The 16,860-nt window shown below is 46.8% G+C and overlaps 1 protein-coding gene across 1 annotated transcript in view; it reads left to right on the top strand.

The window, feature by feature from the left end:
• LOC144762269 (ATP-binding cassette sub-family C member 10-like) overlaps window positions 1-16,860 on the top strand; it is a 392,992-nt gene that overhangs the window by 289,732 nt on the left and 86,400 nt on the right. Inside the window, exon 17 of the mRNA XM_078647410.1 lies at window positions 2,894-3,054. Within this exon, the coding sequence (XP_078503536.1) occupies window positions 2,894-3,054 (161 nt within the window). The remainder of the gene's footprint in view (window positions 1-2,893; window positions 3,055-16,860) is intronic.

Genomic DNA, 16,860 nt, shown 5'->3' with positions numbered 1-16,860 from the left:
TTTCCTAAAGTTTGCTTCTTTTTCGTAGTTTACCCAAGAGTTCTCTGCATCTTTGGTTTCTGCAAGGTCTCACTGTAGTTTCCCTGCATCTCATGCATTTCTGAGGTTTTTCTTTGTCCTGGGTCTTTTCAAGGGTTTCTCCTTCCCTGTGATCCCCTCATGATGTTTTCTCGCGACACCGTACTGTGCATCTTGAGTGAACAATGAGGCCTTTTAAAAAGAGATAACTTTGCCATGACCTTCCTGCCTCTTACACTATTTACTCCATGGAGAGGCCAGGTGATTCATGTGAACACACTTTTTGGGAATTCTCCCAAGTTCCCTACTGGCATGTCCACCTCTTGATCAGACCTAAATACCTGTAGGGAAAGCCATTCTGACAAGTTCTTATATACTTTTCTTGCATTTATTTTTAGTCTAATGCAGCAACCTTTTAAGCATAGTATAACATGGCATTAAGATACATAGCCAAAAACAGTAATTTCTTTGTGAAACAATAATGACTTCCCTATTAATTCGAACTCCATTTGCCCGTTAGTTCTAGATAAGCTAGGGTTATATAGCTAGTGCCTCCTAACTTCAGAGAAAAGTAGAACTATCATTTAGAGATCTAAACAAAGAGCAGTTATATTTGATGCATACAGGAAATCGGAATTTGTTTGCACCTTATTGTAGTGCATAAGCATTAAGCGCAAGATTTAATATTCCGTTAGCTCTGTGACCAATGTCATCCTCTGTGGCAACTTGGAAAACTTTTTAACTCATCAGCTATTTACTATAATATCTGCACAATGTTCTTTGATGACAGATTGAATGGGATAGAATTGCTAAACAAAAAGTATACAGTATAACCATCTTGCTATGATATGTACGGCCCTGTATATGGCTCTGGGTGAAAAGCTGGACAACTCAGTGGAATGAAACCTCAGTTTCCACCATCAAAAATAGGAGGAAATGGCCAGACCCAGAAACCACACCCCCTGCCCCCAAGTGAAGTTAATGATGCACCTAATGGTTCCTGTAGAGTCTCAATATGCAAGTTAGTGGTGACTGGTGGTCTGCGTACTGATTGTCCAGGCAGGATTTAGTTAAATGTTTCACAATCTAGCTAAAGCCCAGCTAGTTTTCACTTTTACTTTAGGGTGACAGATGCAGTGGTGAATCAGCAACCTCTATCATATTCCGTGGGGTGTCTATCATTCTAGGCCTGTGTCTCAGAAACCACCTGCCACCGTTGTAGTAGGAGGGGCACCCACTAGTTTGGGTACCAATGCTTTAACATTTCCCACTAGATTACCTACAACAATAAATGATAATATACTCTGCAAGGGCTGGCTCGATTGTTCAAACAGCCTGCAATCAAGATGACTCCCTTCAAAGCCACCCCACTGCTAAATGAACTGGACTCCACACAGTGTTTAAGAAGGCAAGCTCTTAACTCTGGCACTATTCAGGTACAGGGAAAAGGATGCATGTTCACTATCACGAAGAATGGTTATTCTGCACTTCCACGTCCCAGTTGATGATTTTCTGGAGCCTTAAATTGTTCTTGTGCCTCCTGGCCAGGCTGGCTTTAGGGATATTGTGACTACTGTGTGATATTGGGACAATAAAGCATCATTCACACAGATTATCTAATCAGCTAGGCCCTCAACAGATCTTCCTGGGATCAATACAGATTCTGAGGGAGCACCTATTCCCATAGGGCATGCCAGCTTCTCTTCTCAGCAGGTGACATCTGCAAAGCTTCTTCTGAAGAGTCCAGGACTATATCCAGCATGTATACGAGAACTAAAAGTCAGCAGATGTTTAGCTTCTGGCAGCTTGTGCTCTGCCCTGGTACTTTGGAAGTTCAAACAGCTTAGTGGTCAAAGATGTCAAGCATTTGTGTATAGTGGCAAAGGCACTGCCACATGAGCCTATTAAGGTGCTATCCTTTTCATCAATTGTGGGGAAAAGCATCTTCCCTTTCTGCCATGTATGGATGTACCCAACACTAAGTCACAGTTGCTAGGCGACAGCCAGCTACACAGATAGAGGGGGAAGAGTGGTTATCACCAGAGCAAGGGAAACCTATGCTAAACATTATTAAGGCCATGGGTACCACCGTTTTAGGGAATGGGACCCAGGGAAGGAGCATGCCGTTTGTCACGTCTACAGGAAGACAAAGACAAATCCGCAGGACGACTTACAATCATGTAGAGAAGATACACAGCTTCGCAAATTACACCACCATACCACATTCCCTTGTACATGACATACTTACAATATCAACACATATATTATACCTGTGAAGAGTCAGAGGACCCATTTAGTGGGGACTTGGCTGATGCTACAGGGGAGAGCTAGTTGGCAGTATAAGAAAACAAAAGCATGTGCTCTTGGAGTAAAATCACACTGCAATTCTCATCATAACAAGGAATGAAAAGGATATTAACCACTCTCACTCAAGTTAAAGATTTGCTTTGAATCACCAAGACCCCATCCTCTGCCTTCATCAGAGGAGTTATTATATCCTCATGAACAGTACAGCAGTAGAGGAACATCTCCATATTATGTGCAGATTGCCAGTTACACTGGAGGAACACATTGGGTGGGCAAGCCAAACATTCAAGGCAGGGTGGCACAGCATTTCCAAGCCATGCAGAGGACATTTGTCCCAATATTAACTTTTCATAGTAATTCTCCGCTCTTGTATGAAGTTCTGTGACTTTTAGATGGAGTCATACTAGTAGATGCAAAGGTTGGACAAGAACCCTTGCATACCTAACCGACTGCGCCACTCCTCCTATGGTGTATTTTCTCCCCATCTAGGTCTTTTTACACTTGTGCTGCTCCCTTTCTGTTACTCCCGCCGTTACTAAGGTCTCTATTTCTCTCTTGGTTTCTACAGGACTGGTAGGCCTGGCTCTCATGTACGCTCTCTCTATCAATATTATACTGTCACAACTCATCTCCTACTTCACACGTACGGAGACCATGATGGTGAGCATGGAGCGAATCGAGGAGTACTCCACCGAGATCCCCAAGGAGCCAGAAGAGGAGGCCCTGCAGGTAACATGTTGTTTACCCTAATGAGGGCTGTGTGACATGTCCAACACTAACGCCACACACAAACATTTTATTGATAATGCTGACCTTTGAAAAGACAATGTCTGCTTCTAATGATGTGGCAAATAAGAGAACAAGGGCTACTGAATCCTGATGACAACCATAGCTGAGACGGTGGAGGCCATGGAAAATAATGAGTAGGACCTGAGAAAAGAAAACAGGAGGCAGAGCCCTAAGAAGAGGATCACATGTACTAAGACCTAGGGATACATAAGGCAGACCCTGAGACAGAGAAGAGGATGTCTGTGCCTAGAATCTTAAACATAGTTGAAACAGGACCGAAGATTCTATGCCAGTACGTTAATAGAACTGGGTAACCCCACACCATGTGGAAGAAATCCCCACTGACTTCTGAGCAGCGGCTAAGCATTTAGGGTCAGGTAATCTGTGGGCCTGCCACAGCCGCGGGGACCTGAGGTGGGTAGGGTGGAGGTATTTGAGTTGAATGAGGAACAGTTTGGCTACAATGACACAGGTGCGTGGGGCCATGCAGGCATCTCTCCAATCACTATTTTGCAGCATGCCTAGCCCCCCCTACCAGCATGTTCTAAGACCTGACATGTGTCAGTCATCGGCCTCTCCAGATGGGGGTCACAAGTTTCACCCTCTGGTCCCAATCAGTCCACCGAAGCGCTGGCCTCCACGCTTGCAGGATCACCCTGCTGGCCTCTGGGAAGGACCTTTGAATATTTGTGCCATATGAAAAGCTCAGGATGTGATCCAGGCCTAGCAGCGGTCCCGCACCACTAAATGCGGGGTCATCCCATCCACCATTCAGCCAGTCGTTAATAACTCGGGTTTGCGCTGCACAGTAGTAAAGATGAACATCTGCCATGTACCTGAAATTACTCCAGATAAGAATGATTAGGAGGACAGATTCATAAGACTAGCCTAAGAAGGCACTCAAAAGAATAGAATTGAGGATAACGTCAGTAACTGACACCAAATATGAAGTCAGTTAAAGCAATGTCACACTGCCTTTGACTTTTGACTACTGATGGCATCGCAACAAGTAACATCATACAACCTTTGATCCTTCTAGCACTGACAACTGTACATGGTCATGAACAATGTTTGATTTCAGACGTTTGCAGCAAATTGCCAAGACAAATAGTACTAGGTTATTCACGAGTCTCCTTACTGCGGCTCATTATGTTTGCCACCTTATATTGTAAAAAGTGCCAGTACCCCTAGTCCTTCCTCTTATCTGCTGCTAGTGAAGAGAAGAAATCTTAATTTTTCTACCAAACTGAAAGCTGTTGCAAATTGGTCTTTCTAAGGCTGGCTGTCCTGGACTTACGTAATCTAAAGCCTTCATTCTGAAAATTGTGAGAATATTGGGTGATAAACCCACCCATGAAATAAAATGTTGTCCGTTCCCTTTCAGGTTTTTACTAGGGTGATATTTCCTACCCATTTAAAATTATAAACATTTTAGGAATTTTTTCAGAAGAAAAAATCACAGGATATTAGTGAAATTATGACTCTTGGGTTTGAGTGGAAAACTTCAACTTGTTCCAGCTGCTTTATTTATTCTGGGATAAGAGCAGAGCAGGTGGTAGGGCCTTGAAAGCATTTCGAGGACCGGTGGCCTTTGGGAAAATAAGTTGTGGGTGCAGGTAGGGAGAAGGGGAAGAGTCCTTGCATGTGTGTGTGTTTGTGTATGTTGCATGTCTGTGGACATCTCTGAGCGTCTGGGAATGAATCAGTGTCCATGTGTGTGTGGTGATCTTGTCATGCAAACTTGTGCTACGTGTGGAACCTTAGCATGGTTATGCAAGGGTTCCGCGATTAGAGAGTTGGTGGCTGTTGGACTTGGGCCTTTTTGGCAGGTTCACCCCTAAACTTTTCGCCTTTAGGCTCTGGCATGGTGGTAGTGATTTTAGGCCTTTGCGCACTTTAGCACTGTGCCCCAGTGTAAAGTGCGTGCGCACTCTGGGTGCGTGTGGTGAGATGGCCTGCTCTCCCATAGGAATGCATGGGGGATATGTGTGCCCATGGTAATTCCTGATATGTGGGGAGTGCAGGGTTGAGTTTGGTATGTGCGAACTCGTGATAATAAATGCTGCGCAATGGTGTGCGCAGATTTATTGTGTCTAGTGTAGAAGTGCCGCTTTTAGAAGTTGGCATTTCTGTGTGCTGTGAGATGTGAATTGCCTGCCTGGCTTGTGAGTGACAGGGGCTGGCTGGTGTGCTTGGCTCCAGGAGCCAGGGTGAGTCTGCCCGGTGGTGAATAGGGAGATCTTCATGTAGATGGGAGTGAGGAGTTGCACCTGGGACCTGAATAGGGCTGTGCCTTCCCTCCACAATGCTGGCTCCACCCCCTGTGGTGCGTCTGATGTCCCTGGCCTGTCTTGTGAATAGGGAGAGGGGCTGAGCAAAACAAAGTGCTCCAGAACCAGTTGCATCTGGTTCTCCCCTTGCCTGCACCTTTTAGACAAAGGATTTTTGTGTATAAAAGAAGGGGCTGTGACCCCATGTAAAATGTTCTTGTTTGCGGACTTGAAACTACCAGGGGCTTGTGAGCTTCATGGCGGGTACCCACCCCGCTTATTAATTTTAGATTTTGTGAGGGAGCCTACCACTTTTTGTCCGCTCTAATTTCGTCCAACTTCGCTGGTGCCCACCCCGCGATTTTTGATGTATTCACGGGTGCCACCCTGCTCATTTTTACTCTTAACATAGCAGGAGCCCACCCCCGTTTGTTGACTTTTCCTCGAGTTCGGTCAGCTCCAGCGTGACCCGGAAGACAGGCGCCGTCCCTGGGATGTGGGCGGAGCCTGGCGGATTCCCTTTCCGCTTCCCCCGGCCCGGGGGAAGCTGTGCCGCGCCTCGCTGGCTCCCGGGTTACGAGAGACCGGTGCAGGATTCTACGCGGGGCTCCTGGGACGAGGACAGAGCCCAGCATGCTGGTCTGGTGACGCCCCCGGCCCCAAGGGTGGGACCTGGCAAAGGGCCGAGGACCGCCGCACTTGAGGAGCAGAGAAGACGGCGCCGGCAGAGAGGAAGCAGCCCGGTGAGTAGGGGCTTCCTTCATAGTGACGATGTCTTCGAAGCAATTTGCCGGTGCTTGGGGGCCTCCGGAGCGGACCCGCCATTGCGGGCCGCTCCACCCATTGGCCACCATTATTTTAAGTGCCCGAGGGGCCCGTATCCCCCTACTTGCCCGGGCACCTTACCAGTACCATTCTCCAAAGAGGCCCCGTATGGCAGCGGGCCGCTCCGACGTGTTACAATATTTTCTTTAAGGGCCCATATCCTTTCCCACATTTTGGCCCTATTATTTCTCAGAGCCCAGATGGCTCCTACAAGGCCCCATTTATTTTAAGTCCCCATGAGGGGCTTGGGCACATAAACATTACTTTAAGAGCCTCCCAGGCACATGATTGTTCTCCGAGGCTCCAACGTTGGATGCAATTTGTCCCCAGGGCCCGTGAGAGCCCATGAGGCACTTTTACTTCACAGCTGCCCAGCAAGTAGTGGGCAGCTGCACCGTTTAGGTTCTTCATTTTTAGGGGACATGCTCTTGAACCCAGGAGTGAGACGCACTCCTTTGCACCATCTTTGCCTGCACAGCTGCGCAGCACTTCGTGCCAGCTGCAACGTTTAGGCCTTCATTGAGATGCCCAGCAAGTAGTGGGCAGCTGCCACGTTTAGGTTTGCGCCAAGTGCGCCCCCGTGACTGTTGCTGCCTTGGCCGCGTGCCCTGACTTTGGACAAAGGGCATTTGAGCCCCTTAGAGTTGGCCAAGGGGACTATTAGGTTTTGCAGGGCGCAAGGCACTAATGTCATTTTTATAGGTGCTAGGAAATGTAATGTTTGTAGATGATTTATGCACCTTGATTTATGCTTATAGATGTGCTTTTATGATTACTAGGTTTTACCTACTGTTTTATTTCGCTACTGTGGTCTAGGTTTGATTTATTCCCTACTGCAGGTTATGCTATTAAGTTTATTTCCTGATGCAAATTATGTTTAGGAGTTGTGGACTACTAGATTTAGACTTATGAGGTTGGCGTAGAATAGAGTTCTCACCTTATGTGATACTGTACCTGTTATGATTTATGTTACAGGTTGACGCTGAGTATAGTGTCTGCCAGTGATTACTGGCTGTGTTCTAAGTTCCTGATTTATTCTTAATTTTACTACTCTTTACCAAGTGCTACTTCTGACAGTGGCCCACGTGGCCCTGTCATGTGTAAATAATCCCTTGTAAATATTGCCTGTGCCAGTTGGCACAGTGTATATTGTGTGATTACTATCTGATGTGTTTTATTATAATACAAAGGCTATTATAATATATAACCTTGTGTTGTGTTCCTTTTGTGGTGTGCCTAGTGTGTTGTTACTGTGTGTGTTGTGCAAATGCTTTACACATCGCCACCGAGATAAGCCTAACTGCTTGTGCCAAGCTACCAGGGGGTTGAGCAGGGGTTATCTTTGGCCTGTAACTCCCTTTCCCTGACTAGAGTGGTGGTCTCTGCCTGGCTTTGGCGCAAGCCTTAGCCAACCAGAGATCCCCATTTCTAACAGTGGCAGTTGGAGTTTGACAATGCCACTATAAACATCTCGTTGCAGCACATCTTAAATAAAGTGATATTTCTACTTACCTGAAGTCTCCGTCTTTCCTGGATCACCACGTGTTTTCTTGGCGACGGGGGTGCTAGAGGGCGCACGGCAAGATGGCCGCTCTGTAGAGAAGCTCCGCCAGCCGAGCAATCAATCCGCTCAAGATCCTTGTCTTCCTGCCCTTGGTGACCGCACAAACTATAAAAAAAGAGTAGCAGAGTGCTGCGGGTTGCTTTGGGTAAGCTGATCTAGCAGCTGCGTGGTCAATTGGCCGAGAGAGAGACTGGTGAAACATCCGGCCAGCGCGGACAACATGGCGGCACAGGACGTGCTCCGAGCGCGGGACTGTAGTGAGCTACGAGCGGTGTCGGACGCGGCCTGCGGATGTCAGGGGAGGATCGCGCTGTTGACCTGTGCACTGTGTCGGTCGGATCGGGAGCGGCAGGCAGCCCGGTGTGTGATAGTCTAGCACCTGAAGAGCGTGCACGCTTTCGGCCCGGCCCGGGCGCCAGTTGTGGTCTTCCGGAGGCGATGCCGACCAACCTGCCGTTCAGGGCTGCCGGCTTGACCCACACTGGGGCTGTGGTGGAACTCCGATGAGATCGGACCGGCCGAACTGATGAGTGCCGCGGTGCGGATAATTTCTGAGTGCGGCCTACCTTGAGGCTAACCTCCCCTGGGCCTACTCCTGCTGCAACCGGGAGGCCCTTATCAATACCTGATGTGTGACCTGGTGGGAAGCGGCCGTGCAGAAAGCCCACCGCGATCCGAGTGCGCTTTGGAGCGGCGGAACCCTTAACTGAGAGCGACTGACCTATGAGTGCGGCCTACCTCGCGGCTGTCCTTCGCTGGGTGTGCTCCTGCTGCAACTGGGATGTCTTTGTTCATCTTTGCTGCGTGGCCAGGTGGGGTGTCGCCCAAGAAGAGGAATCAACTCGTACCGGGTGCGCTTGGGAATAGTAGCGCCTTTGCCCAGAACTGCAAGATGGTAGCCCCCCTGTGGGGTTCCTCTACTGCGTCCCCAGTACCTTGCTAGCCAAGGCCACCCACGCCACAGCCATTGCTCATTTTGCCCTATATAGCCTTCTGTAGGTGTGCCGCCCTGTATGAGTCAGGATCTGTCTCGTCTGTCTGTCTCATCATTCTTTCTGCAGCGGAGACGCTGTTGTATAGCTCCTATATATCCTTATATCGTGTTAAGTTAGCATAGGTACATTTGAGATTTAAACGCCATTTTTCCTTTCTTGCCACTTCTGCACACGACCCTTAATTGTTGACTTAGCTTTCAACCTAGTGGTTTGCCGTGGTGTATGTGAGAATAATATGTTATTGCTCTGATATCAGTTTTGTTTAATAAACCATGTCTGCACGGAGAGTGCTGAAGTTTCAGGAGCAACACGATATGGAATTGTTATGAGGTCTGATCTCCACGCCTTCATAGTCATAACACAAGTGCAGCCTTTGCCAACTTGGGCTTGAGGCGGGATTGATATTGCTTTGCAGGAGAATAGTTAACACACTTGATGCGGTGCACATGCAGAGAGAGCTGGTGTATGCTGATGTGATTCCTTCATGCTAGGACACTAAGGTATGGGCCCGCCCTAAAACAACCCAAAGAGACCTTCTTAGCTAATAATATAATATATGTGTTAGGGAGGGTGAGATATAAGTGTTGTTAACTCTTATTCATTACAGCATGTTAACATGCTGTCACCATTCGCTTTTTATGTCTTAGTAACTATGCTGATAATTTTGATACTGATAATAAGTATACTTGTATTATCTAAGATACTGCGCCTGAGAAGACGGCATTAGTAAATAAACATTTCAAATGCACATGTGTCTTCTTTACTCCATGTTCTGGTTTGTAATGATAATATAACGAAAGAGTGTTCATGAGTCCCACGTACCCTGAGGTACTGTAAGTTCATGTTCTGGTTTGTCTAAACATTGGGAGTTTGATATGTCCAATGAGACACTGTAGCTAGCTCGGTAAGGGGTGAGTTGGTTGCTAAGGTAAGTTTTGGGACACCCTAATTTGCCGAGGTTCCACTCCTCTGTGCACAGTTCTGTGTGAGTACAGAAACCCTGCAACATGGCGCCCAACGGTTTCGGTGGTCTTATATCATGACACTCGAGTAGTTTATCGTTCATGCCTTAACCCCTTCACATCCGTTTCCGGAAAACGGGGTGTCGGTGAAACCTACCTATTTTTTGAAATAGGTCTTTATTCAAGCTTGATTCTTTCTCAAACGGTTTCTTTGACTTACTACCCAGTTGTGCTACAAAGTATTCTTTGTGTGTTCTTGTTTCCAGTGTTGACATGGCGGCGGTGGCTATTGCGCAGCATAGTCGCGTAGCGGTACGCAATCATCTTCAGACGTACCAAGTCCCAGTAGATGGGATGGCTGTGATTTTCGTGGTATGTGCAGATCCGGCGTTTCCTTACGAGTTGTTTTACTCTTGGGTTACGTTTCCGGCTGTGGACGCTAATTCTGGTTTGTTCCACTCCTACACCGCCTCGGATGTCCCGGCTGAATATACGCCGTACAGGGCATTGGAAATACCTATTGATCATTGGCAGCATCGAGTTTGGTTTGATGGCGCCCTCCCCCACTCTTTGTCAGCTGCGAGGTTAGGTCCACTCTCAATTCCAGGTACACATTGGCCTGCGTTGGGTGGCTTTACCCCGCACCCGAATCACGGGGCTTGTACCCTGGCAGAAATTCGCAGGCTACATGTTGTTTCCATTTCCGTGATTCGTGCTTTAGTGCAATACATCGGTCGACATCTTCCTGGTGGTCCCCAGGGGGGTGCGGCCGCTCCCATGGAACGAGGCGGAATACGTCTCAATCCAGTGATGGTTAATTCGGTTTTTGGTGCGCGTCCTGTTGACAACGATGACTTCCCATTCTGGCTAGCAGAGAAGTTTGATCAACTGGAGGCGGTTTTTCCGAATTCTACTCCTGCTGATAAACATAGAATGTTAACGATTACTCTACCGAAGGATATAACTCCTGAACTTGTTGACTGTGAAAGCTGGGGAAAAACTTTTGCGGCAGTTTATACGAGGTGCTTCGGCACCCCGTCTATGAGTGCCCTGCCTGAAATCATTAGACGTGTTCAGAATGATCACGGTCCGGAGGCAGCGGTTGAATTGGGTATGCGCCTGTGTGGTTCATTTGAGATTGTAAGTGATCTCATTCTCTCCAATGTTAAAGGAGATGCAGTTAACTTTCAGGTGTCGAATGCTTTGGCTGCTCTGCCCGATGCCGACAAACCCCGCCAGTTAGCAAAGATTGTGGTGGCCGCTTATAAAACAATTGGCCGCACAAGTAGAGGTCTGAAATATTTTCCAGTGAAGGATAAAAAACAACCTCAGGGACAATCTGCAGTGACAGATGTCCAGCCCAAGTCCAAAAAACAGAATTGGCCTAAAAAACAGACACAGGGGAAGCAGACTAGGCAAACTCAGGATTCTGTTCCTGCAATACAAGCTCCTGCGCCGGCAGACAGAGTTTATGATTTGCGCGATCGCGCGATGATTAAATCACCTGATCGTTTTCAGGGTTCTGATCAACGCTCTCCTCGTTCCTTTCAGGAAACATCGGCCCAGAAGACCGGTGGTGGAGGAGGGGGTGGACGTGGACGTGGTGGCCAGCAAGGACGTGGTCAGTCCCGCCAGACAGACTGCGCAGTGAAGCAGGAGGATTCTACGCCTAAGCGTCCGCAGTTTGCGAAGAAGAAAGTCGCGGCCTTAACAGCGCATAGATATGCCACAGATAGTGAGAACGCGGCTTCGGAATCTGACGTGGGCTCTGACCTTGCTGGACAGCGCGGCGGAGATTACCATAGTCAGTGAGGCGCTCCGTCCACTACTGAGGGTGACAGCGACTGAAGTTTTTGTTGTAATAGAAACAGCCGATACGAGATTAGCTCCCCCTGAAAGACTTTTTGAAATTGTCCTGTTAATTGAAGGTGACATACAGCGTACTGTCAGAGGGGTATTTTGGGAGAACCTTTCGTCTACGTACGACATTTTGCTTTCCGAGGCTGACTGGCCCCCACCTTTTGTGCTCGCAGCGCCGCGAGGGGAGGAGGTAATCCTTCCCAGTTTCGCGCACACTGTCTCGACTGAGCATGCGCAGCATTTTGCAGAAGAGTGGGCTCGGGCTCTTGCACCGGCTCTCTACCGCAACCAATGTGGTTGGGACAAATTGTCCCCATGCCACGAAATTCCTTTGCGGTCTGAGCCGCAGCCTCAGCCTCAATATCCCATACGGCGTGAAGCTAAAGCGGCCGTCGCGGAAATCCTTGAACAATTGGAATATCAGGGAGTTATTGAAACGTGTGTGTCACCAATGAATAATCCCCTTTTTACTGTGACCAAACCTGACGGATCATATCGTTTGGTATTGGATTACCGGCATTTGAACTCGCATTGCCGTAACTGTGCAGTACAGAATACTCACGGCTCTGCCCTAGTGGATAGTCTTGTGCGTAAGCGTTTCAAGACAACGCTTGACATTTCCAATGGTTTTTATGCCCACAGACTGGATGGCTTTAGCTCCCAATGGACAAGTTTTACGTCCGCTGGGGTGCAAAAATGCTTCCGGCGACTCCCAATGGGCTACAAAAATAGTCCTGGGGTCTTCACCTCCAGAATAGTCACACTATTGGAGGGAATCGATCCGGATGCATGTTCTTATGTGGATGATATTTATCTCACAGACGACGAAATTTGGATGCATCTGTGTCGAGTGAATTCCATAATTTGTAACTTTGCAGACATGGGATACAAATTTAATTTTGCAAAATCGCACATTGCAGAACACACAGTGTTGTTTTTGGGCTATGAGCTCAACAATGAAGGTAGAGGTTTGGCTCCTCACTTCTTAGAGAAGTGCGCACAATTACGCGCTCCAACAACTCTGAAAAAATTACAGTCTTTACTGGGCTTTTTGAATTTCGGCAGAACTTACATTCCGGAATATGCCCAGCGTATCAAGCCTTTGTATGCTTTGATACAACCGACTTTCTCAAAATCATGCTGGCTGCCTGAGCATTCAGCCATTTTGCAATCCTTGCAGGCTGATCTGCTCGCTTCTAAATATTTACTGACTCGTGATAACCACACCAACCTGGTAATAAGAATAATTCCTGGGACGGTGGGTTTCACATACCTCACTTTTAATGAAGGTGACACAGTACCTATTGCTTACAAGTCACACTTGTACACTTCGGCTGAGATGCGGTTTCCCACAGTGGAAAAGGTTTTAACTGCTGTACAGATGGCTATTCTAAAGGAACGAGCACTGTCTCAGGGGAAACGCATGCTAGTGGTAACACCCTGTCCTCACTTGGAGGCAGTCACGAAAGCCAGTGTACCGAATTCAAAGGCTTTGCACCCTCGGTGGATTCAGTGGGCAGCGTCATTGTCATCCACGGATGTCATGTTTATTTTTGACGCTTCCTTACGGTCGCAGGAGTACTTGCAGTATGAATTCGTTCATCCTGCTCCTCTGGCTATGCGACCTTTAGAGGACTTCCATTGCATCATTTACACTGATGGGTCGGCGCAGGTTGCGCATGGCTCTAAACATGCCTACGTTTCCGCATGCGCCATTGTGGTCGGTGCTATGTTGAATGATGAGTTCGTTTCCAGGGAAGTGCACACGTTGCCCCTGGGCGATTGCACCGCACAATTGGCAGAGCTTCGTGCTCTCTTACTAGCTTTGGAGTACGCAGATCCAAGTGTTACTACTCTAATTGTAAGTGATTCTTACTACTGTGTCCAGTCTTACAATGAAAACTTGTTCTTTTGGATTCAAAATGATTTTCATGATTCCAAGGGTAGCACAATAAAACATAAAATGATCTGGGTTCGAGTGGCAGAGCTTAAGGCTATGTTGCCACTCGTTTATGTGATTCATACTCTCGGTCATCAGCGCGTAGGAGTTCACGCTGTTGGCAACTCGCTTGCTGATGAAGCAGCGAAATCAGCAGTATCTACATACTTAGTTGCAGCAGTTACTAGGTCTAAAACCAAGATTGATAGCGACATCTTGGCAGCGATTGCTGCCTCTGAGAAGGGAAGTAAACATCCTGCGGGATTCCCTTCGAAGTATAAATACCACTTAAGTCCCGAAAAGGTTCCTTTTGTGACAATTCCTGATGTTGGGGAACGGCTGATTCCCAACTCGGATCGCAGAACAGACTTGATTACAGCGGCTCATGAAGGTGTGGCGTCTGCGCATGCGGGCGTCTCAGCCACTGTAACGCAACTACAACAACGTTTCTGGTGGCGGGGACTGTACAAACAGACGCGTGATTATGTCCTTCTTTGTGACATATGCCAGCAGATTAAACCTTCAACTGCTACGCGTCCGCCACAGACTCAGTTGTACATTTCTAATAAACCACTAGGCTGTGTTTATTTAGATCACTGCGGTCCTTTTTCATCTGATACTGCGTATAAGTACATCTTAGTAGCAGTTGACTCATGCACACGCTTTGTGTGGGTATGGCCACATCGCAGCGCTGATTCACGGACTCTCATTAGAGATTTGCGTATCTTTATAGGGATTTTTGCCTGTGGTACCTTCCATTCGGATCAGGGTCCGGCTTTCGCCTCTAAGGCGTATAAGGATGCCATGACTTCGATGGGGGTCCAAGTCAAGTTTTCGTCACCCTACAGACCTGAGGGTAATAGTGTAGTTGAACGAATGAACCGTGATTTAAAGCAATCTTTGACAGCCCGAGTTATAGGCACTGGCAGAAACTGGCTGGCTCACCTCTATGGCGTGCAGCGTGCTCTTAATAATCTCCCTAGAAGGTCTCTGGGTGGGCGGACCCCATACGAAATGCTCTTTGGCATCAAGATGTACGTCCCTGACCTTGACGGTCTAGACTCTGTGGTTCGCGCCACTTCCTTTGACGCAGATGAACATTGCAATGTTTTACAGAATCTACAAAAGACCAGAGACAGTCTTGCAAAGGAACATTTGCCCTCCACATCGGATGATGCGTTGCAGATCCCGGTAGTTGGCTGGCTACCCCAAGTTGGAGAACTGGTTCGAGAGAAGATCGACAACAAGAAAGAGTTTGGTCCCTCCTATCGAGCTCCAGTCCCAGTGCTTGGAGTGAAGGGCACAAGAACAGTCATTTTACCACCACTTCCAGGTCGTAAGGAAAACAGGTTTATTTCTATTGACAATGTCAAGATACACAGAGTGGCCCATTCTTCTTAGCATGACACCAGCTGTTTCCTGTCCTTCCATTGTGAGAAATTCAATTATGCCCACTGCTTCTAATAATGAACCTGAGGTGGCCATCGAATTACCTGCTGTTTCCAGTCCATTATTAAATAATTTACCCGGAACTAACATTGATGAGACAGACTATACATACCCCACTGATTTGTCCATGCCTGACCTGCAAGCTCGTTTAGCCACGGAATCCAGATTTTCATTTGACTCTGCTTCCCTTGCCTCGAAAAAACCCTCTCAAATTGCGGTATATGCTAGCCTGTTTAAAAAACATTTTTTGATTCCTCCTTGGATATACATTTGGCTGGTCCTTTTTTCGGTTTACCTTTTTATGTCAATTGGTTTTGTGTTTTATTTTTTTCGAATTATGAATGGACACTATGTCGAGGAGAGAACTTGCATTACTCATTTAAATGGAACATTGGCCCCACTTTCCTCTTCACATTCTACACACAGATTAAAAAGAGACTTGACTTTGGTTAACATCACAGCATGGCCTGTTCTGGATGGAATCGCGTGGGATGCAGTTCGTTTTCAGATTCATGGCCCAACGGAAGTCGTTAATGTTCCTAATGTACTAAGAGTTAATATGGGGGATGTGGTGAAACAAAACATTCGTTCTGATGATTGGGATGTTAATGCTGTGGAAAGTTTGTTTTCTGATTTGAAATACTATGCTGCTTTTGATGCTGAGGATTTATATTTAGAATCTGCTAATTATGGTGAATTGTTCTGTTACCAACATTATGGCGATCACTTCTTACACAAAACATCTTCCCGAAGGGATGCTGTTAATTTTACTCAGTGGGAACATTGCCCAGCACCTACACAAGGGAGTTCAGAAACGTTTCTTAAAAAGTATACTTATTTCACTGACTTTAATCAGTCCAATCCCGAGTCCTTTTATTTTAAATTTCACAAACAGCCACTGTCCAAGGTTAGACTTACCGATACAAAATTGTTGTATTCGAAGGCCTTCCTAGATCAATTAGTTACTGGGGGCTATGAGTTATGGAAGGAAACCATAGACCTTAAATCGGTTTGGGGTTCAAGGGCCTGGCAGGTACGAGGCACTGAGGCTTTGCACCGTGCATGTCTCATCCCGAATCATATGTTGTTTTTAAATGAAACCATTTCCCAGACCACATGCTTTGGATTGGCTACATCTAAAAGGTTAAACACCCCGTCTTTCCCGGAGTTGGAGGAATATGAGAATTGGAGTAATTTTACTCAATTGTCCATTAAAGATATACAGGCTCTGCTTCTTAATTCCTCCTTTAACATTTCCAGTATGAATCCCAAGGGTTGGCTGCTTTGGCACCGTAGTGCTGATTCTTGCCAAAAAAGATTTTTAAATATAACTGACGGTTTTAAGACTGTTAGATCTGATCCCCGGTTTGATTTGAGTCATACTGTCACCTCTTACTCTGTGGGCAAGTTGTGTCAGGCTTGGCTGAAACATTCAACTTTACCTGCGGTTAAGTATCACCTTTCCAAACTGAATGCAGACGTGGATTTGAATGATTTCATTAAAGGCCCAGCTAGTGGCAGGTCGAAAAGGTGGTTATATGGGGTTTACAATGAAATTTGGAAACTCTCACAGATTGAGGCTGCTTCACGCCTTAGGGCTATTGATCAGGCAAATCTTGAGAAAGTGCTTGCAGTTGTTGACAATAGCATTAATGTGCTTTCCTCTAGAATTTACACTTTAGATAATATTGTGTCGTCTGTTGTAGATATTGTGCATGATGAAGTGTCAGTATTATACCATGGTCAAAATCAATTACGGTCAATCATGCAGTTTGCATGGACACTTCAGACTCTGAAAATGGGTAAAGTTCCCTGGGGATACATGAACGTTTCCTCTTTATTTTCACCGTTTAATTTGACAGACAAACAACGCTTGCTTTCA

Source organism: Lissotriton helveticus, chromosome 6, assembly GCF_964261635.1.
Source record: "Lissotriton helveticus chromosome 6, aLisHel1.1, whole genome shotgun sequence".
In the NCBI taxonomy this organism is placed as follows: Eukaryota; Metazoa; Chordata; class Amphibia; order Caudata; family Salamandridae; genus Lissotriton; species Lissotriton helveticus.
This window is presented reverse-complemented; position numbering and strand designations above follow the sequence as displayed.